The 27,867-nt window shown below is 45.9% G+C and overlaps 1 protein-coding gene across 2 annotated transcripts in view; it reads left to right on the plus strand.

Annotated features, from left to right (window-relative positions):
• The window catches only part of LOC144175017 (cell adhesion molecule Dscam1-like), a 285,594-nt gene that overhangs the window by 152,042 nt on the left and 105,685 nt on the right, over positions 1–27,867 (plus strand). For both annotated transcript variants that reach the window (XM_077704026.1, XM_077704025.1), the window contains exons 2-4: positions 339–500; positions 18,241–18,387; positions 25,094–25,211. In XM_077704026.1, the coding sequence (XP_077560152.1) occupies positions 359–500; positions 18,241–18,387; positions 25,094–25,211 (407 nt within the window). In that variant the 5' untranslated portion in view covers positions 339–358. The remainder of the gene's footprint in view (positions 1–338; positions 501–18,240; positions 18,388–25,093; positions 25,212–27,867) is intronic.

The following is a 27,867-nucleotide window of genomic DNA, read 5'->3' on the forward strand; positions in this document are numbered from 1 at the left end:
CCACTGTCTTACGCCTACCTACACTAGGAATATGAAAAAACAAACTCTTCGCAAGATCCACCCACGATTTGGGTGCTCAACAGCTATATAGAAGGATGCTGGGGTATGTCACCTTACCAACCAGTAATGCGTTTGTTGAACGTATTGCCGCGATGTCTGCTAGTTCGTGCTACTCCGGAGAAAATAAACACGAATAATTTAATTTTATAGTAAGCATAAAGATAGCTGTTGCTACCCTACGTCTCTTTCAAACTGTATTCTGTTACTGCCTGATACGGAGCATATCAAGCAGGAGGATTGAAACGACACTATACTCTTTGCCCTTTCTTCTGGCGCAGTTCTGGATACAAACTACGAGATGCGCTTCTCAGACAAGCACGTCATCGCTGGAAACGCGGCCCTCCTACAGTGTCCTATTCCTCAGCACCTCATGGACCACGTTTTTGTAACCTCGTGGCAACGAGTGGATGGCTACATCATCAACAGGAACACGCCGGGTGGTAAGTTAGGCTCAACTGCAAGTTTATTTTTTGGTGCACTGGGTGAACCCATATAGTTCTTTTTTCTGTGGCCCCCTTAACAATGAATATTCACTTGCTATTTGCTAATTTATGATACTGCACTTATGCAGTAACAAGTTAGCCCTAAAGGTTTTAATTAAATGTGCACGCAATTCTGGAAACAAAACATAATGTCGCTTGAGTCACCAGCGTTGCTCATTTTCTCACCATGTTAAGACTTCTAGTAGCGATTGCGCTTAACTAAACACTACGAAAGGAAAACTTGCATGCGTAATCGGTAGAAAAATGTGTCCTTGGTCAAGTACTGTTTTCCGCTAGTGCTAAACTTAACTTGGCATAGTTCCAGACCACAGCCTGATCCTACCTCTAGGATGTCTGTATTCTTAAGCCACGGCAACGCTCCTCATAATTTTGACGCAGTGCCTACTTTACGGGGTCTGGTGTTTTGTCTCTTCAGTATGACGGCTGGATGGTTCAGAATTATACCAACAGGTGCAACGAACGAGTAAGCGTACGCCTGACTAAACTTCATCTACCAAAATTTAGTTCTGAATTCGTACAAATAAAAAAAATCCTCTGTGAATTTTAATGTTACCTAAGGACTTTATCCCAACGTTTTGTAGCCAGCTCTTCTCATGCTTGAATTCTATGTGCAAAGCATATTGCGGCCCCTAAGATTGCCGTCACCTTTTCGTGTCACTTTTTGGAAGCAGTTTTGATCTCCCGAGGGTTCCTACAGCGTTCCGATATCATTCCTTCCTTAACAGAGACCTTGTGCTGCTGAGCACCAGGTCACGGGTTCGATTCCCGGCCGCGGCAGCCGCTTTTCTGAGGGAAGCGAAAAGTAAAAACGCTCGTGTGTACGAGATTTCGGCGCACGTTAAAGATCCCCAGGTGGTCAAATACATTCCGGAGCCCTCCACTACGGCGCGCCTCATCGCCTGTGTTGCATCTGCGCGTTCAACCCACACACTCAATGAACCTTAACAGAGACCATTGACACGAAATAACTGCGAGAAAGATCTTTAGAAATCACTAGTACTGATAGGATGCCTCAATCATGTGTAGATTGTTTAGCTCAAAGGAAACCTTAAACACACTTAAGGCAAAACATTAGCACATAACCGATAGTACCAGCGTGTTATTTCTTGTTAAAGGGCAAGATGAATTGGCTTTTCGCAAAATAAATTATAAATGCGCAAGAACGGCGCTCATGGAGTCGACATAAAAAGAAACAAGTGCAAGTGCAAGTGAAGGTTTATGTCACTTTCCACATAACTTAAGCGAGCACACAAACAAAAGAGGTTCCGAAGTTGAGAACTGTAGGGGGAACCTTGAGCAATTTGCGGAAACACCGTGGTTCACGCTGAACGCCCGAGTGGGACCAGCATATTTTGTCGGCTTGTTTAGGCCGCACAGATCCGGCCACCACCACCCCGGCGTCATATAACTGAAAAAAGAGTAGATAGATAAACTGTTCTGTGCTGCTGCTCTTTGGAAAAGTACCGCTCCTGACGTGGTGCAAAACACGTTACCCCTGATGCTTTCAGTGCAGCCCGCAGCTCAGCGGTTTCGACGGCAACAGTCATTCCTCCGTTCGACTATATTCTACTTGTCCGTGCACTTGCTTCAAGTACAGACAATTCTACGTAAGATGAAGTTTCTGAAAGGGAATTCAAACAATTGGCATCACGCGGACTTGTGTTGTAGGAGCCTAACGGTCGCGCACAAAGGGTGCATTTCCCCAAGTGTTCACGAAGATGGTTGGCGTGCCCTAAACGAGACTCGAAAGGATCTCCTATAGCTTCTATCACTAACTGAAAAACAAGTTACGCCTGGGAGGTTCCTTTTAAAGCTATATTTTTTATACCTAGCTCTCACATTCGATGCTCTTATTGAATTTTTACAAACACAGCCAAGGTGTCGTCATAGGCAGTGAAGGAGGGACCATAATTTTTTGCATTTCTCATCAAAGCACCCCAAAAAAGCATTTTCAGAAATCAGTCATGTTGCTGATATTGTGTGCTCGAAAAAGCCCAACGGACCAAAAACTTTAACTTAAAGCATCCTCTTTTACATGTCGTTTCACTTGAATAAGAACAGATTTATCGTAGCTTGAACACTTACTTCAGTCAGCCCCAACAGTGAATATTTGACTCAGCTTGACCCACCTGCCGACAAGCAGGGGAAGCAGCAAACGTTGCAATAATATATTGCTTTCAGGAGATTGAATTTTCGCTCTCATGCTAAGTTTTATGCAAATACACTTAATGGAGAAGGGCACACTAAAAATGTTCTCTGCACCCTGAAACGTAAACATCTTGCTTAGAAGAGAACATTGAACCAGGGTCACAAATGAGTACAAATGATTTAACAACCCTAATTTCAGAACGTTGTGCCTAACTGCGGATATGGATTCCGTCTCCTGGTTATAATCATATTTCTCCGATCGCGTCCTTGATGTTTATTTGTTTTGTTTTTTTAAAGTCGAATAAATATTCTTTTCTTTGGGTGTGTAGGTTCAAAAAGAATGAAGAAAGATATTCCTTCGCTAATGCCGTTAGACCACAACTTGCAAGGAGGCCATTCTATCTGGTCGCTTTTTTTATTTTCAGCTTAATTCACCCATAAATAGGCGAAGTGCATATAAATAGGCGAAGTGCAGAAGCCGCACATGCCCAGGGACGTCTTGCGACCAAAATCTACATATCAGGCGTTCCTTTTATTGTCGTTCAGCTTTACGTGAGGCTTTCAGTATTTTATGCCGCGCTGGAGCCTTGTCAGTCGTTCTCTTTATCCTTGTTTAGATTCTGAGGAATAAAATACCCCAGTTCATAAGGAAAAGAATGTTACCCCAAAACTTTAAAGCTTTTTCGAATAAAGGGGCTGTCAAAATGGAAAGCTTAAATTAAGCACAGCCTCGACGAGCGAGAGAGCCCGCAGGGGCGATGACTTCTGTGGAAATGAAATCCGACAAGTTCAATATATGCATTTTCAATGTAAACGACGTATATATATGGCGTGGGTCAACGTTTGACATTTATCTTTTGTACCGCTACATTATTAGCAGTTCATGAACTCGTAGTGGAGATGGCCGCAGAAATGACGGTTTGATGTATGTATGTATGTATGTATGTATGTATGTATGTATGTATGTATGTATGTATGTATGTATGTATGTATGTATGTATGTATGTATGTATGTATGTATGTATGTATGTATGTATGTATGTATGTATGTATGTATGTATGTATGTATGTATGTATGCATGTATGTATGTATGTATGTATGTATGTATCATCTTGAAGTGCAGAGGTGCGCTGCCTGACACAAAAACGTAGAACAGGGAGAATTACACATAAACAAGCGAAGTGAGGCCTCTGCATTTGGAGATGTTAAAACACCAACTAGTCCACTCCCAAGCCTTTATTTATGTATGTATGTATGTATGTATGTATGTATGTATGTATGTATGTATGTATGTATGTATGTATGTATGTGTGTATGTATGTATGTATGTATGTATGTATGTATGTATGTATGTATGTATGTATGTATGTATGTATGTATGTATGTGTATATATGTATGTATGTCTGTCCTCGGGAGAGCACAGGGGTTTTAGATAGGTGGCGAGGCAGTGGAAGTGGTAAGCGAGTATATATACTTAGGCCAAGTAGTGACCCCAGATTCAAACCATGAGGCAGAGATAATTAGAAGGACACGGATGGGGTGGAGTGCATTCGGCAGGCATTCTCAGATAATGAATGACAGCCTAGCATTGTCCCTGACGAAGAAAGTGTATGATGCCTGTATCTTACTGGTACACGCGTACGGGGCAGAAACTTGGAGGCTCACTAAGAGGGTTGAACTTAAATTGAGGACTACTCAGCGAGCAATGGAACGGAAGATGACAGGTGCAACATTGCGGGGCATGAAGAGAGCGGAGTTGGTCAGGGAACAAACAGGTGTTAAGGACATATTAGTAGAAACTAAGAAGAAGAAATGTGTGTGGGCAGGGCGTGTAATGCGAAGGCAAGATAACAGTTGGTCATTAAGGGTAACAGGTTGATCCCTAGAGAAGGCAAGTGTGGCAGGGGTGGCCGAAAGTTAAATGGGCAGATGAGATCAAGAAGTTTGCGGGGATAAACTGGACGCAGTTAGCACAGGACGGGGGTAAATGGAGACACATGGGAGAGGCTTTTGCCCTGCAGTGGGCGAAGATAAGCTGATGATGATGGCGATGATGATGATGTATGTGTATGTATGTATGTATGTATGTATGTATGTATGTATGTATGTATGTATGTATGTATGTATGTATGTATGTATGTATGTATGTATGTATTACGCACACACTGAATATTGGAAAAGACAGACAGACTGTTTTAAGCACGTAGTTTTGAAGGGCACACCTCGAATTGTAGAGGCAGTGTAGAAATTACCCAGCCCTTTCCCTGTGTAAAAACCAAATTGGGTTATCTGTTTCCCCCGGCCAGGTTTTCTTTTCTATGTTTGCGGCAAACGCTAGGCTAGCATATCAAGCTTAAACTCCAGTTCAGGAGGATGGCTGGAAACTTTGTCAGGCTTATCGACCATTGGCTCCTTAATGACAATGCGTGCGTTCATGGTGTCGTACCAGCGAGATGTTAAATTGCTTTTTTTCTGATCGTAGGCTTTTAATGACACCGTGCTTCGCTGTCTTCTAGCAGTCAGACAATGAATTAAGTGCAGCACTAGGAGCCTTCTTTTTCATAGTAGACGTTAGACCAATTTAAATGTGCGCTGTTGAGAACCCGAATCGATAATGGATTTAGCCCTGTTTTAAGGCCATGAGCGCTTGCTGTGGAGCAGCCACTGAAAGGCCCGTAGAGGTAAATTTACTGGGTTTGTCCGCACAGCTTCCCATTGTCGCTTCAGGGGTTTGCCATTTTCACGGTGGGAATCTGTCGTTTACATGTGTTGGAGATAGAGATTTGGATTAGGCAGTGACAACAGTCGAGTAGAACATGTGAATTCAGCTAGCGAAATTATTTCCGGTGCGACTGCTGGGGAATTACCGGTCTGTATACACCCTAGTATTGCGTCAGAGACTAGTGTTGCGAGGTCGTTGTGCACCTTAATAACCCACTTTTGCTTATATGGTCATGTTAGTGAAATGCACATACATATTCATGCGCAGCCCTTATATCTCACAGACAACCCCTTAAACTTTCCAATATCATAGCTTAGGGACTGAATGACACCCTTGTCGCTGAGGTACCGTCGCATTGCTCAACAGCCCCAGTGTCCGAGAGGCAGCGACCATTCAGCGTCTGCGGCTTTGATCTTTGTGAAAAAAAACCACAGTTGACACACATAGCCTGAAGAGAATAAAATTTACGCCTATTGGCACCAGCAGAAAAACAAGCATTCATGCAACACATTTCTCTCTTTGTGCACTGCTAGTATATACTGTTGCAACCGAACAGGTGATCTCGGAGAAACCAAAGTTTATAATTGTGTCTTCTGTGGAATCAAATGCACGTTCAAATAAAAAACTGGTGGATGCTTCGCACTAGTGGCGTGAAGACTGGACAAACAGGGAAGCTGGCGGCCCCACCTAGTTTGTTCCTGCCTCGGCTAAGTTTATGCGAGGTTATGCTTGGAGACTCGGTCAGGTTTTCTCGTGGTGTCTTCGTTAGCCCCCCAAAGAGCAATCAGCACTCGGTCATTAAATAGTGTACACTGTTCGCGAGCTCGTAACTCCGGATCTCTTCCAATTTGCTGAAGCTTTGCCGCCGCTTCACTGGCGCGATATTAGGGATTGCACCGAAGGTGTGGCATCCGTTCTCGAGTACGTAGCGGCTTTCGCGCCACACTTCCCCGTCTTCTGAACTGACGCTCTCCTTCTGTCACCCCATCTCATCCTGCGTGGGAGTCCTGGCTGTTTCACCACACATGGAATTTCGAACTTGCCGCTGAAAATTCTCCCCGACTCGCAGGCCCGGATCATTTTTTCTCCAGGTTTTCGCATCTCTCCCAAAGTGGGCTACGTTAGCGCGCTCTAGAGCGGCCGGAAACGGCAAGCGGTTTTTCGAACTCGGCATCTGTGGCGTGATCTTGTCTGTGCGTCCGACTTGAGGCACTAGCGCTCGTGAACCAGCGAGGAGAAGAGCGCACGGGACATCACACCACGAAAGCTGCTGGGAAGAGTGTTCTCTAAGGTCGAGCAGTGACGGCGCGCGAGAGGATGTCATTGCTCGAGGAACGTTTCTAGCGCATGATCGCCGGCCCAACCTCAGCTTAAACAGCATAGCTGTCGAAAAAGAAAGTTTACTTACGGCCTCTTAAGATACGTGTAGAAACGACTATTCTGTGGTTTCGTTCCGTATTTGGATGCAGTAAAAGGTAATAATTCTGGCTCTGCTCTGAATTCACAGTAGAATTATTGTCTATTTGGGTCTGATGAGTCGTGCCTGGTTTGAATTGAAACAAACTACAGTACCATTTCTAAGACTCCACGCGGCCTTTCTATTCCCGTGTAAAATTTTCTGTTGCTCTCTGATTCGGGTGCACTTTATGTATCCTTTATTACAGCAACTTTTCTTGCTTCTCAATCTAACGCTGATCCCTGCAGATATGTAAGAGACTGCGCATACATGTAGCACTTCAGAGCCTTTCACTGCCCAACCTTTTGGGGTGGCTCCCAGTTACAAAAGAAACACAGGTTGCTGTCAGTCTATGAGTCATAACATCTCGCAATTGTTACAACTTGAGAAGATACGCGTTCCAATGCTGAGGTAGCTTTTTCTTGCATGAAATTATCAGGTCTAACGCAACTTTAAACGTAGCCGTGTCAGTTGTCAGAAGGTGATGATCTGCTTTTTGCGCTCGCGATGGTGAGGACGCAACGCCCAGAACTGTGCCACCCCACCCCTCCAAAAGACGTTTCCATGGCACTGGAGCCCCGGCCAAACTTCAATTTTTTTCAACGTGACCAAAATTGGACCATTTGCCCACGGACGTGACCGTAACAAGTTTTTAGTACTTGGAAAGACAAAAACCCACAACACAAAGCCAGTAAACTGTTTGGCCGCCCATCAGCAACGCATCAGTATCCCCGTACATGCCATGCAAAAGCGGAAACATGCGCTGTAGTGTCGTAGCTCAAAGCCGCTACCAAAATACGCTTTGACCAGGCAGTGGAGACGAACAGCAATGCTAAAAAAAACAGGGCAACTGCAGCGATGAGGACAACACGCACGTCAGGCAACGCACGTCGCTGTAAAGTGCTGTCGGCAGCTTTGCAAACACACCGCGGGTAGATGTGCGCATGTCTTCGAAGAAAGAAAACGAAATATCGATTTTCTTTTTTAACCCAGCTTAAAAAAACTGGAAAAGTAAAATTCGGATGAGCAACAACACAGCCGCCCTGGCCACTTTTTTTTCCTCCAGAGTAGTGCACTTTTATTTTCGGGAGTGCATACAGCGCAGGTGCACATTTATGACGGTGCGTTGGGTTAACTCAAAAGTAAGCTGTACCGGTGTACTTGGTAGGTATTTCTGTTTGTTTGACGTTAGTTAAATTACGCGGTTTTCCTTGAACCCAGTTTGGAAAGGGTGAGGGTAAAAATTTTGTCCTTTTTTGGCAATGATCTACGTTTCCTGTACTTGACAAATTCTGCTCCAGCCAAGAAAACCATAAGAACTTTAACCATAGATTACTAAATAAAACTGAGAGAGACAGATAGCGTAAGGGAGAGGCCTTATTTAAAAATTAAGTTAGCGAGGGTGTGACGGAGGTTCAGAGGTCCGCCGCGACCGCCATAGCGCTGGAGGAGATCAGCACTCGGCTGGAATCCCCGGAGCTGCCCAGGGCCTGCTCCAAGTGGGATAAGGAGGGCGGGGAGTATGAGCCAGCAGTACACACAAACAGTGAGTGATATAGAGTATCCAGCTGACCGCAATTGGGGCTGTCGGGTGTGTGCAATTTATGTGGATGCGTTTGTATTAGTTGAGTACCATGATGGAACGTGTGTGCTTGTGGGATCCGCCGCATGTGGGCAGCTTCGCGTGTGGGTGCGCTGGTGATACAGCACGGCGGAGGACGTGGTAATGAAGGGTAATTTCCCTAAAAGTGAGGGGAGGCCCGGGGGTCTCGTCCTCGGAAGGCCCGTCTTGTACGAGAAACAGCGGCCCGGGAAGTAAGAGCTCGAGCATGTGCGTCCGCTGCCTCGTTAGCACTATGCCGCTGTAGGCCGGGGTCCACACCAGTTTCACAAGGGCGGTAGGGGGGGGGGGGTAGAGGGAGCTTTTTGAGGGCTGCGATGGTCATTGAACATTCGGTGAAATTTCGTATTGTCTACTGCGAGCCTTATAGGACTTATAGGACGGTGACTGGGGTGGAGATACGGGAGAGCGCAAGGGCAATGGCTGCTTCCTCTGCCCGTAGTTACACATGAGGTGCGGATGGTGGCAGTGGGCATCGGGCGGTAATGTCAGGCCTGATAACCGCAAGGGAATGTGCCGGTTTGTGCGGGTATTAGGCTGCATCTACGCACAGGATGTGTTTGTCAGGGATGTAGAGTTTTGCATAGTGACTTGCCCAAGCTGCTGGACGGTTGGCGTGGATTATGAAGTGCACGTGCCAAGAAGCGGTTTGATTAGGATGAAGGCTCTTCTGTTGCGAGGGACGTGGTATGGGTAGCGGGTGTTGTGAGGGGTGTATGCCTGTGATTTGGAGTATGCAATGGCCCGTTGGGTGTGGTGGAGGGTGTGGCGAGTTGGGCTATCTGGTTGGCCTCAAAAAGTTCAGGGATAGTGTTATGCATGCCTAGTGACATTTGGCGATGGGTAGGGGCTTCCAGGGGAGGAACAAGGCCGCGGAATATGCTTTCAGTAGCATGGCATCCAGAGCGTATGTTTCCAGGGGGTCCAGGGTGTGTGTGGTGTGCATGTAGGGGAGTTGGCAGAGTATGCGGGTCATCAGAAAGCTGTGTACTAAACGTAGCCGATCCTGTTCCGTTGAGCCGTACTATCGGTTGGAAACACGGTTGATGAGGTGGATAGTTTCGGCTGTGTATTTGTTGGGCTATATGGATAGCGCAGATATGCTGTGTGTGATATTCAGACTCAAAATTCCCAGCACGTCAGGTGAGCGATGGGGTCGCCATTCGCAAAAGGTCATATGGGGGGGGGGTTGGGGGAAACGGCAGGCTTTTGAGGTGTCGTGATGAGTACGGCAGATTTGCTGGCCAAACATATTAGGCCAATGGTGGTGAATAGAGTGAGGATGTGGTGTAGCCCAACTTGTAAGGTGTCTTCTATCTGGTTTTCACTGCCACGTGGCACCCAATGGGTGATGCGGTCTGTGCAAATGGTGCTGCGAAGTGCGGGAGTGTTGAGTAGCTGGCGAGCAAATGGAATAAGAGTAATGTTAAAAAGAAGTGGTGAGAGCACTGCCCCTTGGGGACATCAGAGATTAGGCAATTGGAAACGTGTGGATTGGACGGGGTCGAATTGGTGAAGGACGTCGTGAATGTAGTTGTCGAATCAGGTTCCCAGACCGGGGTTGCTGATGGCTGCGAGGATCGCCTTTTGTGACAAGTGGTCTAAAACGTTGTGCAGGTCAAGTGACGGTATTGCAGACTTGTCTTTGGTAGGTGGTTGTTCTATAAAGTCGTTCTGGAATTGAAAAGGGGTATCCTGTGGGAAGAAGGTGGAGCGTAACCCAGCATACTAGTATGATATTGGCTGTTAGATTCTAGATAGTTGGAAATACGGTTGTTGATGATGTGCTTTAGCAATTTTTCTATGTAGGAGGTCAAGATATGGGGCGAAGGTTGTTAGTAGTGCAAAAGCTTTCTCACGTAAAAACTGCATCAAAAATGCGCCAAAACCTTGGCTAAAAATGCGCCCAATCGATCGTAAAGCTTTCAAAGACCCGAATCGCAAACGAAGAACGAACCGGTTTTTTGCGTACTAAGTAGACGACGGTTTTTTGCGTACTAAGTAAACGCATCTAAGAATGATCTAATTGTATACCGACACGTGGTTTAGGAGACAACGGCAAACTATTGCGCTAAATCTTCATGATTGATGCACGCATTGTCATATCTAGAACCGTTCTTTTTACTTGATTCTTAAGTAACCGTTTTGATACAAGGGAAGCCCGGTTTCACGCATGCGCCGTGCATCCCGACATCTAATGAGAGCTTGTCCTTCGACAAACCACTATAGTGGGAAATGCAATAGTTTTTTTTTTACAGGACGCCAGTGGTCCCAGTAAGAAAGCTTTCGCCGTAAGAACATAAATAACAGCTTGGTCAACAAGAAGTCATCAGCATTAACAACGCCGCAGACAGCAGCCACAATCGTGACAGAAAGGGCCGAACTGACCTTGCTTCTGCTGCACGTTATAATCTGCAGGGTATGCAGGTTATGCAGGTCTGTCCTACGTATTGTCTAAACCGGATCAGAATGCAGTATAGAATACCGGAGCTCTGCGCATGATGCCAACTGTTTATGGTATCTACTTCCTTCAGGTTATTAAACAACTCGGTTTCGGTGTTTACAGAGATGCAGTGGTATTTTCGGCACAACCGAAACGCTGGCTTTGGCGTGTCTTCTAGTGTTGTTGAGATTGTGAGAAATTCTATGCAGATAGGGTCTTATCACTGTCTTCATGAACTGCAGGTTACGGGAATAGACCTATAACGTGCGGCACAGGACGGTCACATCCACCTCTATTGTTGCAATTGTGGCTGCGTGATTCTGCTTTGTGACTAGAATATGTTGCTTGCAAGTAAAAAGCAATCGACCAGAGAATTTCTGAAGGGGTACAAAATTCCACAGCTTCAGGCAGATGTATTCAAGCATCGGGTGATAAACACATGTGCTGATTTAACGTATTTGCACTTTAGCTAGCTCTGTTTTGTGAACGATGGTTTTATCAAAAAGTGCTCTTCATAAACGAGTAGTTGAGTCTTAGCGCTCTATCCATGTGCGTCTTTCCTGTAGTATTTGGTTGCGCTATTCACACCTTAAATACAGTGCTTTGACTCAAAACAAAGGCGAGCCGGGTCGTCTGAGAAAAATAAATTGAAGCTGGTCTTCGGTATTCCCTAGCTGTAGCTTCTATGCAAGACATGCCGTCGTGAAATACGGCGGAATATATTCAACCTGCCGGGTTGTCTATATATGCGAGGAATGTCCACTTATTTTTGCATTTTGTCCTTCGGCGTTTGCCATGCAAACAACCGACGCGTCCAGTCTTTGATCCATCTACATCAAGGCGATAAGTATCATAAATTATTAACTTAAGGCTTCTTGAATTTCAGTGGCCTTTAATGTCAGAGTGGCCATCGAAAAACTCCGCACATGCTACAACTGTCAAAATGCCATAAAACTATGCGAATGCGACGAAACTATGCAATGCGGCAAAGGCTATAAACTCGTGCTGATAATGATAACGACAACCACATATTGTACTCTGCTAGCGGTCTGGCATAGATATTTGACTGATTCCATCTTTTTGATCAAGCCTAAATGGATCTAGTCCTTTCAGCCCTGGTGCCGTCATTTGACAACGCAATACAAATATCCTCTAACGCCTTCGGAGCAAAACCAAAACTGCGGGTTTTCTAGGCAAGGGTTCTTCAAGTATGCATCTTACGATAGACATCACCATTGTTGTTTTTGCACGGAGCTGGAGGCTATGAAAAAGAAGAAGCTCCAGTGGCACAGAATATGACGACGGGGAGGGCAAGGAAACTGAAATATTATTTTGTGAGAATGTCCATAAATTTGTCAATATTTGCAGTGCCAGTTTGTTTTTCTGTAGGTTGAAGGTGTCGTAGCTCTTTAGAACAAGATTTTTTGACTAGAAGGAAACATTTTATTTGCCGAATGACCGAAATCATTGTGATGTCTGTGAATTAGTAAATACTTGCCCTGTCAGCTCAATTTTTTGTTTCTACGCTTCTGAAGCCCGAAAATGTACGAAAACCCCTGGAAAAACATTTTTTGCTCGAAATGGCAATTCAAGGGCTGAAAGAGCTACAGTTTGTTTCTTCTTAAAAAATGGCTAACTCGTAAACATTACCATGAAGAACTCCTCACCCCATCCCACTGTGGGAATAGTAAGAGACATACTTTAACGCGAACACCGCAGTGGCAGTTACATAACCTAGCTGGTTCCCTCCCAAAACAAGCGAGGAGCGTCCTTATGCCGGGCAAATTTGTGGCAGTCGTTACGTTCATGGACTCATGTGGATTAGGCAGGGAACGGCGGGCAGCCATCCAAGCGGGAAACGGGCCGAGAAGCGAGAGGCAGGAGCGCTTCCCAGCAACGGGGACGCTTAGAGACAACAAACCTTGCGTAATGCGAACCGCCTCTATCCGCTCGAGCGAAACGCCGGGTGTCCGCCGTTTTATGCTACGCTTAACGAGGCTGGTTTAGGCTTACTTTCATTTTTTCTGCAACGTAATTTCTGCGGCACGACGGACAGGGGTGGATAACAGCCGTGCAGGTTGCCCAGGCGTACATAAAAACCGTTGTGCCAGCTCGCCATTTGTGACACCCTGTGGGACGCAAGCCGGTAAGTACACATTTTGAACGCTTGGAATGCGGGGTAAATGTCTAATTATACCTCGTAACTGGCCTACTCTACTGACGGTGGGGATGTCTGTTTGAGTACCGCAAACCGGCTTTGAGACGGGGCTAAAACAAGTCGTTTTTTCAGCACCCCCATGTATATTTCGTTCACCCACAAAACCGCGGCCGTGTTAGCAATTTAGGCGGAATTTATTTGTTGACAATGGTACCGCAGCGCGTGCTTTGAGACAGGTTAAATAGGCTCGCTTAAATTTCCAGCCTAGAAGAAGGGGTGTGATGAGGGCTGTAGGCAAATGTTTCATTACATACAAATTGGCTGCGTGTATTTCAACCAATCAGTTTTTCTAGTGTGTTTCATGTGTCGCCATTTACTGAACTATTTGTGTTTTGCCTGTTCGCCCGGAAAAAGATGCCGAGCAATAATTTAACTGGGGGTATGAAGAATTTTTCTGGTGAGTTTTGTTGCAGTATAAAATGCATTTATATTTTAGTGGTCGCCAAACTTTAATACCAAAATTTCGCAAATAGTTGTCTGTGGTTTACGCAAAGAAGAATGGCAACAGTTGGTGTACGCCGCCGATTAAACACGCCATGGTTAAAAAGCTGACTGAACGGAGGTCGTTTTTTTTTACGACGTGCAAGGCTAGTGCCTATGAGGCGTAGCGCTACGTGGGATTGCAGACGTGCGTCCATATGGCTAAAATCCCTTAGGACGGACATCTGGAGCGGCACGTAGGATTACGAGTTTAGTTTGTTACGTTTCAACTTGTATTAAACAAACATGTTTCTTATGACAAAAATAAAATGCCAATGCCGCATTTGTGGGCAATCACGTAACTACAACTGCCGTATTCTAGGTAGCTGAAGAAACACCATACCAGTTGGCGTCATAGGCCTGTTTTAAATGTGTCTAGCGTATTGCAAGAAGTCGCCTTGTTTAAGCCTGTGCGTGCGTGTGCGTGTGTGTGTGTGTGTGTGTGTGTGTGTGTGTGCGTGTGCGTGCGTGCGTGCGTGCGTGTGTGTGTGTGCGTGTGCGTGCGTGCGTGCGTGCGTGCGTGTGTGCGTGTGTGTGTATGTGTGTGTGTGTACTTGCGCGCGCGCTTGCGTACGTGCGGGCCCCAGGGAGGCTCATACTACAGGTGTTATCCATCGCGCACAACACCGACTTTACTTACATCTACGTCACACCGACACACATCCACGCAAGGGTAAATACTAAACCACTGCTACGCAATATTCGCCCTGAGTGTCTTATAGCCGGGAGAAAGAAACTGGTTGGAGCGCTGCATAAAATACACAACCACGACTGAAGCTCCATTTATGTGGACGCAGCAGAATAATGGATCCGTGATGCCTACGCAGTCGCTACAACGTACCTCTGTAAAAGACTTCAAAACTCTGCGACAATATGAGCCACCCCCCCCCCCCTCCGAACGGCGGTAGAGGCTGCCGTAGCTTTAGCCATAATACACAATCCTACGCCCAGACTGACGTTTCTGATTCAAAAACTGCAATTCAAAATTTCGCTACCGGCTGGTTATCGCAGCTGGTACTCGACATTCTAGAAATCTGTCCACCCATATCACCCGACCAGGCAATGCAGTTTACCTGGGCACCCACGCACTCCGGCCTCAAGGGAAACTGGACCTCCCACGTACACGCCCCAGTGCTTATAATCCCGGCATGACATCATCTGTATCCTTATCGCGGGGTGCGGTACGCCAGCGATCACCTGATCACATTTAATCACGTCACCGCAAACTACCGCCTCTACCGCCTGATCTAGCCACCGCCGGACCAACTACTGGATAACAGAAAAGCTCAAATCTTACGTTTACTGCAAACAAACACTTTCCCCAACCCAACCCGTCTGACCCACTTACGCCCAAGCGTCTACCCAACCGCGGCCTCCATCCTAAGTGATGATGATGATTGTAGGATTTAACGCGCCGACGCAACGCAGGCGATGAGGCGCGCCGTAGTGGAGGGCTCCGGATTAATTTAGACCACCTGGGAATCTTTAACGTGCGCCGAAATCTCGTACACACGGGCGTTTGTGCTTTTCGCCTCCATCAGAAAAGCGGCCGCCGCGGCCGGGAATCGAACCCGCGACCTCGTGCCTCCAACCTAAGTGGCGAATACGCCTATCTATCTCGCATAATATGGGCATGCTCCCTGGATCTGCTCCCTGTAATCACCTCTAAGGGGCACTGGGAGGCCGCGCTCCGCAGCTCCGATCCGGACCTTCAGGTCCGGCTAATCGACGGGGCTGTGGAAGTCGCCGGTAAGTGGATGCCATGGTCTGCAAGCGGGACCTGAATGATATTAGACGAAAAGTTTTTTTTTTTTCTTTTTCCTCTCTCTCTCTTTCGCTGTGGACTGCCTAGTTGAGTCCGCGGCGGGCTGCGGAGGGGCGCGCAGACGCCACTCTAATCGACAGATGGAAGGCGGAACTGTGTGAGTGACCCATTGGCGCGTTTCACAGCAGTCGTCGCAGTCAGACCTCCGCTCAAGCAGATCTGTGTTTCATCGTTTGCTCATCCTCTCATTTTCTTTCGCTATCTTCGCTATCACCCGCAAACATTTACCGCTTCCTCAGTGTGTTGCTCAACTACACGAGCAGACGCTTCCGAGCTGCGCTTTACAAAGAAGCTAGCCAGGTTAATTGTTCAACTTGTGAATGTGGTAGCCCTCCCCTCATAAAAATGTTTACTGAGATTTTATAAACTTGTTATAGGGATTGCTCAAATAAATCGTATAAACATTTTGTTAACATTTTATAGACTCTTTCTATTGAGTTTCCATTACACCGCGTTTCAATTAAAAGCCTATAGAGACAAGTCAATAGACGTTACTGGCTCTTAATCTAGTTTCTTGTGAGTTTCTTGTGGGGTTTTTATAAACAATTTTCAATAAGCGTTCGGTACACGTTTTACTGAGTATAGTCGGAACAGGGTGTTGCATGTGTGTAAGGCTTGAGTAGAGTTTCTGGCGGGTTTTTATTAAACGTATCGCAATTAGTTTTCTAAAAAAAATTTATTTAGTATAGTCGTAACATCGTGTTGCGTGTGAATAAAGCTTGAATCGAATTTTTGATGAGTTTTTTTTTTCACTTTTCCTCAATTAGCTTTCTTTAATTATTATTGAGTGTAGTCGTAACATCCTGTCGCGGTGGACGCCAGGTTAGCATTTAGTTTCTGATGAGTTTTTATTAAATTTATCTCAAATTTATTTCTATAAAATTCTTTTTGTGCCTAGTACTAGCATCCTGTTGGATATAAGCTAATTTCGAATATAGTTTCTTTTGAGCTTTAATTAAATTTATCTAAATTAGATTTCTACAAAATTTTTATTGAGTAATGTCGCAACATCCTAGCTGTTGCCTGTGAATCAGGTTTTCTGTAGCGTTTTAACAGCCGAGCTTCTTAGGGGCTCGGACTATCCGCCTATCATGTCTGTCACCCCAGGAGCCACCGCTCCCAGGTGCTCCCAAGACAAGAACGCGGACCAATAGCACGTACCCCACATATATGCATTGCTATACTACCAGTGGGTGGGCTATAGAAACGCAATTCACAGTCTATTGATACTCAGCATAATGAAGAAAATAAGATGCGTGTTCGTAATAAAAGCTTATTGCCTGTCTAATGACAGCAGTCCACCAATTACGAGTTCGATTGACCCTATAGAAAGGCAATACAGAGTCTGTTAAAACCCAATATATTGAAGGCCATAAAATGTTCTAGAGTTTGTGCAACAAAACGTTTGTTGACTTTCTAACGAGCACAGTCTATAAGAGATGTGTGTTAATTGACTTTTTATTGGCTCTATAGAAACACAATGGAGGGTCTAATAAAACGCAATATCAATTTTCATGAGGGATCCCGCAGTCATGACTTCAATTTGAATAAACAGAAATCAAAAATTGCCCCCATCTCCCCGCGAGGGAACCCTGGTGTGATGCAGCGCATGCATACGCGAAATGAGAGAGTACACGTGTTTTAGCGACCACCACCCAGCTGTTTATTACATTTAAGAATGATGACTTTATGGGCAGTAAAGTGCACAGTGAGCGGTTGCCGCAGCAGTGGTCGAATCTTGGTTTCATCGTCGATGTTCGAGAAGAACGAGAGCGAGCGCTGACTGAACCGCTGCGGAGCGATACCCGCTTTATAATTCACAGCGCTTGAAGGAGAGGAGACCGCGGGAGAGAGTCGCGCCTGCGCGCACATGCGCACCGGAGCAGCTGTTAACGCAGCGAAGCGCGCGCCAACCAAGCGCGCCAGCTGTCGTTATGCTAATGCGCCGGAGTGAGAGTGTTGCGCACAGCTGTGGGAGAGACGAATGGAGGAGGGATGCGGACGGACGCCGCGACAACGACGAAGGAAGGACATGCCTCAGAGCAAGAGATGCGCTGCATCTAAAATCGCCGCAGCGGCATGCTGACCAAGCATAAAAAAGAGATTAAAGGATACCGCGGATGGGATAGTTACATAAAAAAAGGGCAGGCCCCTTACGCTTGGGCTTTAGTATTGGAATGAGACAACTGAGAAGGACCAGACGTAGGTACGTCGCCAGCGCTAACAGATTCAATTACTAAAGGGACACTCTGTACTGGATTACGGCATCGCATCCATACCCCATCTGCTCTCTTCCAGCACGGGGGATTCGGGAAGCCGCTGCAAACGCGAATGATCACGTCGTTATCGCCTCTAAACACGACTGACTTCGTGACGGGTGCAAACCTTTCTTTACCCCACAGGATTAGAATTCGTTATGGCCGTATCGATAAATTATGATTTTGCATGTTCAGTTCATAGCTGTGGTTTTTTCTTATCTGCGAGGTTCTTGCCGCTATCGGGTTAAAAGAAATCCCGGAGACAAATCGTATATTAGCTTCGGTATGCATATCTAGGACATGAGATTTTTTTAAAGGAAAAACCACTTGTCGGAACGTTGGTCGCACTTGAGTGACGAAGAAGCTATTAAATAACGTTTATTTGCGGCTTGTCTCAATAGCCTCGGGCGTTAGTTTCTACTGGTTCCTTGAAGGTTTGCATTACTCAGCTCGTGTTTCAGTGCGACATGGATTGTTTGATGGTTTCCTGCTTCCTCTGCGCAGATGCGTACACGGTGACCACTGATGGGCAACTGTACATCCGCGAAGTTCGCGACTCAGAGGAGCTTCTCCGATACAGGTGCCACACGGAGAATACGCTCACTCGGCGGAAGAAGACCAGCCTCAACTTTGTTCGGCTTCTACTGAGAGGTGAGTGTGTTTTGAGTGTGTGGTTCACCTGTTATCACCCGGTGTGCAGACAAGGACCAAAAATGTGAAGTCGGATATCTGCGAGTAAGTGCATGAACGGATCAATGTTTTGTGTGCATTAAAAAGACCTTCTGGAGTAACCGTTTCGCAGACCTTTGAAGAAAGACCTTCTTTTTTTAAGGAATGCGGCTTTTACCCTTCGCGTGTGCCAAAGCCGCGTATGTCTACTGCTTGTGGAGTTTGTGGTCGGGGGACTAGGAGCGCCAATGTCGGCGCTACGAGCCGTGCCCTCAAGCCAGCGCATATGAACTCTGCGCAAAGTGCTATAACTACAGTTGCAACCAACAATGTGCCTGGTCCACGAGAAGTGGATCCTATGGCAGAACCATGGGCTAAAAAGGGGAGCAGCAGCGAAAACGCCAGTAGAAGCAATGTAAACCTCTCGAGTAGAAAAAGCTAAAAAAGGGCGAGGTAGTCCATGACGCTTCATGACAACTACGGCAAGGGGAAACGAGGACCACTGAAGAAGAGCACCTGCAAGAACGCTATGTTGTTGCACGTGCTTCTTCTGTCACCCTAGTTTTCTTGCGCCGTAGTTGCCATAGTGAATCTCTCGATATGGCTGTTATAGAAGAAGGGGCAGCAGATAAGCGTGATGTTGCTTTTCTTATCCCTGCCAAAACTACCCACAACCTTGCCTTTCCTTGCCACAGCCTTGCTAAAACGTGCTAAACCGTGAGCAACGAAGGGCTTATATGCAGCTCCCGCACTTAACACCGCATTCAGCAGGGAAGCGGCTATAACGGAGGACTGCGGTGTAAACAAAAGACAGTGCGAGTAGTTGCCGACACACGCACTTTTGGACTTCTATTTATGGTATCCAGATGATTGTTAGATCTAGGTTCTGTCAAATTTTCTTTGAATATAAACATAATATAAACGAATAGAACGAAACCCAACGAGTAATAATCAGCACGGCTTTTGTGTCCGCGGTAGCTGTGATGAACGTCGTTGAACGTTGACATCACAAAAATTTAATTACAAATCACCCACCTACATTATACGCATTACTTTATTTCCTAGACTGCCACCGATGGCACGGAGGTGGACGAAAATATATCCGCTTATTCGGCCATATGCGTAATTCGGTTTAGCGCTAGCTAAACGTTTACTTCAATGTATAAAATTTGCCACTTTGACAGAAAGACGGCTTTTTATAATTTTAAGAAGGTAATTCCCAACAGTTTCGTCTTCTCTAACTCGGAAGAGTCCAATGATTGCTTCCTTTTATAAAACGCCCGAAACAGAAAAACAAAAGTGAACTTGGGAAACGAGCACACAACATTAGCGGGTAGCATTTCGAAACTGCGCACATTCCTAATGCAAATTGCGCGGACCGGGCGACAGAAACACGGCAGGCCGAGAGAGCACCCGAATGGTGGTGACTGTGAGGAGGCGTGAGCTGCAAAAGGACTCCAAGACTTCGCCGACTTTGGTATCGGCTTGCTAACGAGGTCGCTGCGCGCAACGCTTAATAGTATCTTCTATCTTTGTGCTCCCCTTTTCCCAACATAGCTGGTCCCCACTTCTAGCGCGGTACTACTTCTGTGTTGCCGCTGAGTGGTTTTCTTCCTTCATGCTCCAACTGCTGAAAAGAAGAGCGCAGTTCTCAATGCTGTTCTCTCGTGGCCCAGGGGTTGGAGAACCCGACAGGGATACCCCACATCTTAGGCAGCGCACAACGAATCAAACAAAGAAATAAGTTGCTAGCAATGAAGCTGTTAGAACAACGCCTAGCCGGCCGAGCCTGACGGAAGATCACCATAACATAAAAAGGAAGCATGCACGCAGGATTACAAAATAAAGACCCACGGAAAATAGGCGGGCGTCAGGAAGACGAGGGAATAAAAAAACCAGAGAGTCGCGTCCCGAGTACGTTCAGTGGAATGCGGGTTGTTACAAGATTCTGACTTCCACATACCTTCACTTTATTATCTGCACTGTTAGACAGCTTTTAGAGCAGAAATTGTCTTTTTGTTCAAGCAATTTTTTTGTTGTGCATCCGTGCACTTTGCTGTCCGCCTTACTACACTCGTGATTTTTGGCCTTTCATTAAGCAATTTTCCTTCCCTCTTCGGAAATAAAGCGCATCGATTTTCAGAAACAGTTACTTATTACCCCAAAATAAAAGCAAGGAAATGCGCAAGCGTCACAAATTAGGGCAAAGACGAAAGAGCGTGTCGATATCAAGCCACACTTTTTTTTTCTGCTCGCCGCTTTTTCACTTCGGCATTCCGCTGCCGCCACCGCTGACACGGCCACCTTTTTGCCTTTTCTTGCCCCCTTCCGCCTGCCACCCGAAAGGAAGACTCGAATTAGGGCCATCAAAAAGTCGCCAGAGCGCGAATGAAGCGGACGGGTGCGCGAAACGCGTCGTTCCGATAGGCCGTCGTCCTCGGTCGGCCGGGGCTGTCTGCCATCATCCCCCTCTGATGGCGGACAGCGTTAGGTTCCGACCTCTGCTGTTTCCGTTTGTCGCTCTCCCGTCCTCATCCCCCGTCTTGGGTCACGTTCCTTATCTTGAACGGCTCGTCATGCGGCTCTGAATCGGCCCGGCTATCTATCCGTTTCGGGCTTTTACTGGACGATGGTGGCTTCTCCCCTCCGGCGTTCGCGAAACGGTAGGACGAGCAACCCTATTCGGCGCGCCGTACTTGGCTTCGTGCGCGTATTTCTTGCTTTCTTCTTCCAGCCCTTGGCTCTTGTCGTTTATTACCTTTATGTCGGGAGGGCTTTACTCTGATGCTTTGGTGGTAAACGCTTCTGCGTTTTTGTTTCTAGCACGTGTCCTCTTCGGGTGAGTAGTTGTTCCAGGAGGAGACCGAATAACGTATACATTACTGCATTTGTATGTATTTTCCTACGAACGCTTCTGGTATGCCGATACGCCAATTTTAGGGCTCTGTTGGTGTGTAAAAACGAAAAAAAAATTAAAAGGACGTACAAGACGCGCGACGAGAGTCTAATTTATGTATATTTTCCAAACATGAAATATGTCTTTACTGCACAAAATAACACTGGTGGAACATAGCTCCCTCTAAAGAGAGGAGTAAATCAACAAGTGCGCATACAGATTCGAAACGCCACGCTGTGTATTACAACAAATCCAGGTTCGTGAGTCAGAGTAATCTTGCGGCGGATTATAATTGCCGTCCCGTTTATATAAGAATACTAAGAGCAGTAGTATGGCGACTCGGTATCTGAACAACACTAGTGAATGACTTTTTTTGAACCTTAGTAGTGGTATTAGCAGTGCGTATAAGGAATTTTGATGTTACTCTTGTGTTGTATTCTTCTACCGTCATCTGAGTCTATGCGTTTACGGCATTACTTTATCGCATTGCCTGGCGCTGTTTTCTAACAGCACTTATCTCTTTCCACTTCAGGCAGGAGGACAATTTTTCAGACATTATAAATTATGCAAGTTTGTAGCTCCCATTCTTTTTACTTATATGTGTTAAATATGGTTGTTGCGGACAGGCTAATGACGATAAAACAGCGAGTTGTTGCCTTTGGAGTCATAATAGAATGTTTACACAACTACCGATTGAGCCGCAATCTGACTCATCCTATGAGCCCCGCCATGTGATCATGAGGTGGCGATATGCCTCCCTTGCTAAGCTGTCCAGGCGAAATGCAGTCTTTGCCCCGTCTCCTTCGTCGGCGAAGATTTGCCAAGTGAACTGTTAGCCATCACAAATTATTTCATGGTCTCCATGACCGAGCGGACAGTTAGTAATAAAATAATAATCAGCATTGTTCCTATTGTCTTCACTGGCGCAGAATACTGGCCAACAATATAAGCGTTGCCTGGAGTTCCTTATGTAGATTCTCGTTTGCTTAGTTGGAACAGCTCGATAAGTTGCGCATGATCAATATTTTCAACTTCCGCTGCTTGCCGTACGATCCCACTTTAGAACCCTCCAGCTTGCTCCCCGAGAATGAGCTATACGCAGCCTTCTGCATTAAGAGATACAAAAAGTCCAGAAGCTTCGACGTCAGCAACTATCACCCAGCAACTATTTCGCACCCCTGGCAACGATGAACTCATCCGTTAAAGTTATCACGAACAAATTACTTGCTAGTAATTCATACCCTCCTCCAAACGATCCGCGAGTGGTACAACCACACAATGACACCGGAATGTCCCCTCTGGAAACCATTCACTCTAGCAGGCGTACATTTCACTCGGTACTGCACTAAATTCACGACAGATAAGAACTTTCTTCCCCATACTCCGATACACTCTCAACAGCGCCCTAAACCCTATAGCTGAATTCGGTCTAACAGTTGTAGCCGTGAAATTTTCATTTAAAGCAAAAATGTTTTTCTGAGTGTTTTTCTGGCAGTTGTGGAACGAAGAAGCGTAGAGAGAGAGAGAGAGAGAGAGAGAGAGAGAAAAAGAACCACTTTATTTAAGGCTGGGTCAGGGGGAGGAGGTGGCGGGGGCCCAGAGGGCCTCGGCGACCTGTTGGGCACTGGAGGAAAGGGTTGTCTAAGTCTCCAGGGTCGAGCTCCACAGCGCCTGCTCCCAGTGGGGGGGGGGGGGGGGGGGGTGCGGGGAAAGGGGGAAACGGGGAGCGCGAGCAGTCACAGAGAGAGTGTAGTTGAGAGTCCCGGGCGCCGCAGAGTGGGTAGAGAGGGGATGGGAACAGGGAGGGCTGTGAGTAGGAGAGGGAGGCTCTGCAGGGGAAGAAGTGCGTTTGGAGGAGGCGCCAGGTTCTGGCCTCCTCCTGTGGGATGCTGGGGTGCGGGGGGGGGGGATAGTGGCGGCGGAGGAGGCGGTGATGTTGTGTGATCTGCCGGTACGAGATGAGAATGTCCGAATGTCCCAGGAGCTTGGGAGGCCATGGTTGGTCTCCAACAAATGGCCTGCTCGGGTAGTCAGAGCTCGACCTTCTCGGCTAATTGCAATATTGAGCTGATAGTACAAGTATTTATTAATTTACAGGTACGACCATTAATTAGGTCATTAGGCAATTTAAACTTTTTTGTGATTTCCTTTGTTTTCGTAAAAGCTACGCCACCCTTAGACTACAGGGAAAACGTAAAAAAAGTAGTGCTAATATTTGCATATTTACGCACATTTTGAAAAACCAAGATTTCAGTTTCCTTACCCGCCACGTCGTCCTGTCCTGTGTCCACTGGAGCTTCTCTTTTTCCTGGCGTCCAGCTGCGCGAAAACTCAACAGTGGGGATCTCTACTGCAGGAGGCATCCTTAAAGAACGTCGCCCAGAAGACAAGCAGTTTTGATTTTGCTCCAAAAGTGACAGAAGATATTTTGCGTTGTGTCGTGAAATGAATACAAAAGGGACAAAAGGTTTTATAAAGTTTCGCACATGCGACGTACCTCACTACGGCTTACTGAGCTTTTCGAGCCAGGCAGCCCATCTACAGATCACCGCAGCTGTACAGTGAACCTTCTTCAAGTCCGATAATTCAGTATAAAACAATACGAGCTGCGTTTGATAGCCCTGCTACGAAGGCAAAATACCACGCCCCGGGGTACAACACCAGTGAACGAAGTGTTTAAATATGTAGTGTTAAAGAATCCCTATTTCACTAAACAATGTTGGGGGGAAGGGGTAAAAAAGAGTGTGGTAGTGCAAAAAACCAAGACGTATGTGAAACCACGAGTGTAAACTAGGCGCAAAAATGAGCATGGAACTACTGTATCCCGGAAGTATTCAATTAACTGAGCGATGAATTATGTACGATAAAGACGAAACGAAAACTGAAGAAAGCAATTAGAAAATGTTGTGGAGGTTCAGTAAACACTTAGTACGTAATGACACTTGACATATGAGGAATTTCTCATATGCTTTGTGTTCAACTTGTATAATTCAAATTTTTATAACTCTGTATAATTTCGAAGCTCATTTGAATTGTATTCCTCTTAGTGTGCTATCGATGTATTGCTTTGATACGAGTCACAGTAATATTACACTTTTTTTCAATGAAAGTGCTCAATATAAAAAAGTTGATCAATGTTCTGCAGCAAAAGAACACTCCTTTTTTGCACGCGTATTTTGTTTTTTGCTTTTTTGCATGCCCGAGGAAGTGTTCAACGTATATACGTCGCGAAATTAGTGTGTACTTTTTATGAAATTTAGTTGAAGTCCGCTCTTTCGCCAACTGTCCCGTCACTTTACAAGTACTGCGTGCTTAGATTGACCACAAAACTAATCCTGTACAAAGGACGTCAATGAATGAATGAATGAATTAATTAATTAACTACACTGACACCCTTCTCTTCCGCCTTCGCGTCATAGCCCATACTCTCGCTGTTTGTGGTCATGGAGGTATCACAAAAATGGCCCGTACCCACTCATAAAGATCGGCCTAAAAAGGGAGCTTACCAAAATAGAAATATTGATATAAAATATTTTTTTTCACCCGACAGCTGGCGAGAAGCAGACCGGTGCGTCTTTTACACGAGGCGCACACCTTTCTCACGAGCAGCGAGCAGAAAAAGGGGAACTAGGCGTTAGCATGCTTGGGCGTTGCTTAGCAGCGGATACTCCGCCTTTTCTTTCTTGCTGGCACGGCATTCCGGAAAATACTTGTAAGCGAGATGTCTGAGGAAAAATTGCATCGCCTCAAGGTTTCTAGGACTATCATTGACGAAATTCATTTCTGTTCCAGAACCCTCAGCGGTGCAAATGCCATCTATACTGCACCGAAGCAGTCGAGTGGTGAGCAGCCCAAGACAAGTCACCGACTTGCTGTGCGTCGCTGAGGCTTTTCCTGTTCCCGGTTACAGGTAAGTTGGCGTCAGCCACAAAATATTTCATTCGCTACGCATCCGCGGTAAACTGCATTTGAAAACTTTCACGCAGAACTTTCTTTATTAAATGCTTACTTGAAGCAACACAATGCTGGTTGTTAAAGGCGTAGATGCCACCAAGCCACGGATAATGGCAGCCAAGGAATCACCAGCCGACTACAGGAATGTAATCATCTGAAGATTAGAACCACAGGCGTTGGTGGAAGAAGCTTTTGAATTATTTTCCGGTAAGCTTCTACTTGCGATCGTAGCGTTCATCAACAGATGACCGCTATGTTTTCATCTTCCGCTAGTGACACAGCTTTCGTAATCACCCCGGCTTCCATTGAAGTAAATGTTAATTTTTACCGCCAGCATGCGTTTTAAGCGCACATTTTTTGTTATTTTGTACACAGTTAAATGTATTGAAAAAATAACGCAACAGTTTGACCAGCCCTAATGTCACCACAATACAACCTAATATACCTAAATGTATTACGGACGACGTAAATAGCGACTCCGAGCCCACACCACACCTACACGCGTCCTCACCGGACGAGAGCAGTAAGAAATCAGCGGCACATATAGCTACCACGGAATTGGTAGGCACGCGTACGAATCTCTCTCGAAGGTAGTGCGACTGGCCTTAAACAGCCCAAACACTTATCTGAAGAAACACATTACAGTTGTGCTATTTCGATGAAAGTATTGCCGTGAGGCAGAATCTCACATCTGGCCCGCCTCCAGCGGCAACGACGAGTTGCGCTGGCTATCCAAACAGACGGCATTTCGATGCCCTTTGGGATGAAATAGTAACAGCGCTGTTTATTGTAGAACATCCACCTATAGGTTGCTTGCGCGAAGAAATTCCGAAGGTTGGTCGCACAAATATTAGGAAGTAAATACAGGATTCACGTTCTAATCTAGCAACCTATGTTGGCTTCCCGCATGTTCAGTAAATGGAAGACATTTGCAATTCGCTGTTTCAAATGTTTGTAAGAAAGAAGCAAAATAGGGGACGGAACGGACAGCAGACAAACACATACAAAGATAGCTACCAACATGCCCAATTTTCTACTATGCTGTTTCGAATTCTCTAAGCAACCTGTCGAGAACTTGAAGCTTACATTATCCCATCACATTGGTCGCTTCCATGGTATGAGGCGTTAGCGCTAAGCACTTAGCCAGCGCTAAATACCAGCCTGTGTATTCGCTAGATGGCTTGCGAATTAGTAAACAAAAGAGGTTCATTTGTTTTAAATACCGTTAAATCAAGTTATCCTAATTACACAATTGTGTGTTTCGATAATTCTGATGGCGCTGCTTGGCCTGTATTTGTGCCCTCTGGCGACTGCTGAACTAAGAATGGCTAATGTTTAGGTTACTGAATACGGGCTCACAGCCTTGGAGCTTTATTTAACGCAATGAACCTGTTGATAAAAACATGGGTTTCCGCTTACATGAGAACTGCAGTAGTGAGGCGATTAAAAGTTTCGTCGAATATATATGTTGAATATATGTTGAATATATAATCAATAGATATTTTAATTCTGCCAAATGAACTTCGCTGTAATAGTCCAATTCAGTGCAAGCTTGTTAAAAAAGACAAAAACTGTGGCGAGAAATGAGAATAAAGTTATTAGAAAACGGCGAAGCTAGTCGAGCCATCGCGCTGGCTTGCTCCGCCAGATGGTCGGGCAAAAAAGAGGCGGGTGAAGTATGTATGAATTCTGGTTTCTTGTCTTAGCTAAACAATCAGATGGACCTCAGGGTTTCGCCCCTTGAGCTATACCAAACGGTTTTTTAAATAATGTGACCCGCCGAGGTGGCTCAGTGGTTAAAACGACCGTGTATTCGAGATTTCGGCGTACGTTAAGATTCCTAGGTAGTCAAAATTATTACGGAGCCCTCCACAACGGAGCGCCTCATCACCTGTGTAGCGTCGGCGCGTTAAACCTCATAATCATTTATTTAAAATAATGTACGTGAGGGGTTGCAACACTTCATCTTACACGTCATAAAATGCCGGGCGAAGTTAAAGGCTGGTTGAAAGAGTCGTAGAAGACCATGCAGACATTTGAAGATCGTGGCGTAGCTAGCAATAGATTTCCTTGAGCATAAGTACCCGTTCCTGCTATTTGTTCTTTCTGCCGATGTGAAGTTTCAGCGTAGCTTTCAATTCGCCCAGCTGTAAACGCTATTTCTTGCAATCCTCTGTCTCAGTGTGACCCTGTACTTCGTTCTCCCAAAGTCTATGTTGCCTTTCGAAGCACCGGAGCGCAGTGTACAGACAAGGGAATGACGATGGTAGGTTTAAGAGAATTCGAGTTGGCGTACGTCGTCCGTATACTGGCAGAGTCAGCGGGGCGTTCCGAATCCACTTTTGTGCGCTCCGATAAAACCTGGATGGCGTTTTTATTTTTATTCTGTCATGAAGCGAGGAAGGCAGACGCCATTTCAATGGTCCACTGCACCGCTGGAAAGGAATAGCCGAAATGAAAAACGGTCGAAGGGCAATGCATTGCTGTTCTCACAGTTGTCGAGTAGAGTTCTCTTGCTGGCGTTTCACCGGAAGAGTAAGAACCTTGTGAGACACTGTGGTCGAAAAGTATAAGTTGCCCTTTGTCAGATTTAGTCATTCACTGCGGTGTTC

The sequence above is a fragment of the Haemaphysalis longicornis genome, unplaced genomic scaffold (assembly GCF_048455015.1).
Source record: "Haemaphysalis longicornis isolate Haplotype H1 unplaced genomic scaffold, Haemaphysalis longicornis Haplotype H1 scaffold_3, whole genome shotgun sequence".
NCBI classification, from domain to species: domain Eukaryota; kingdom Metazoa; phylum Arthropoda; class Arachnida; order Ixodida; family Ixodidae; genus Haemaphysalis; species Haemaphysalis longicornis.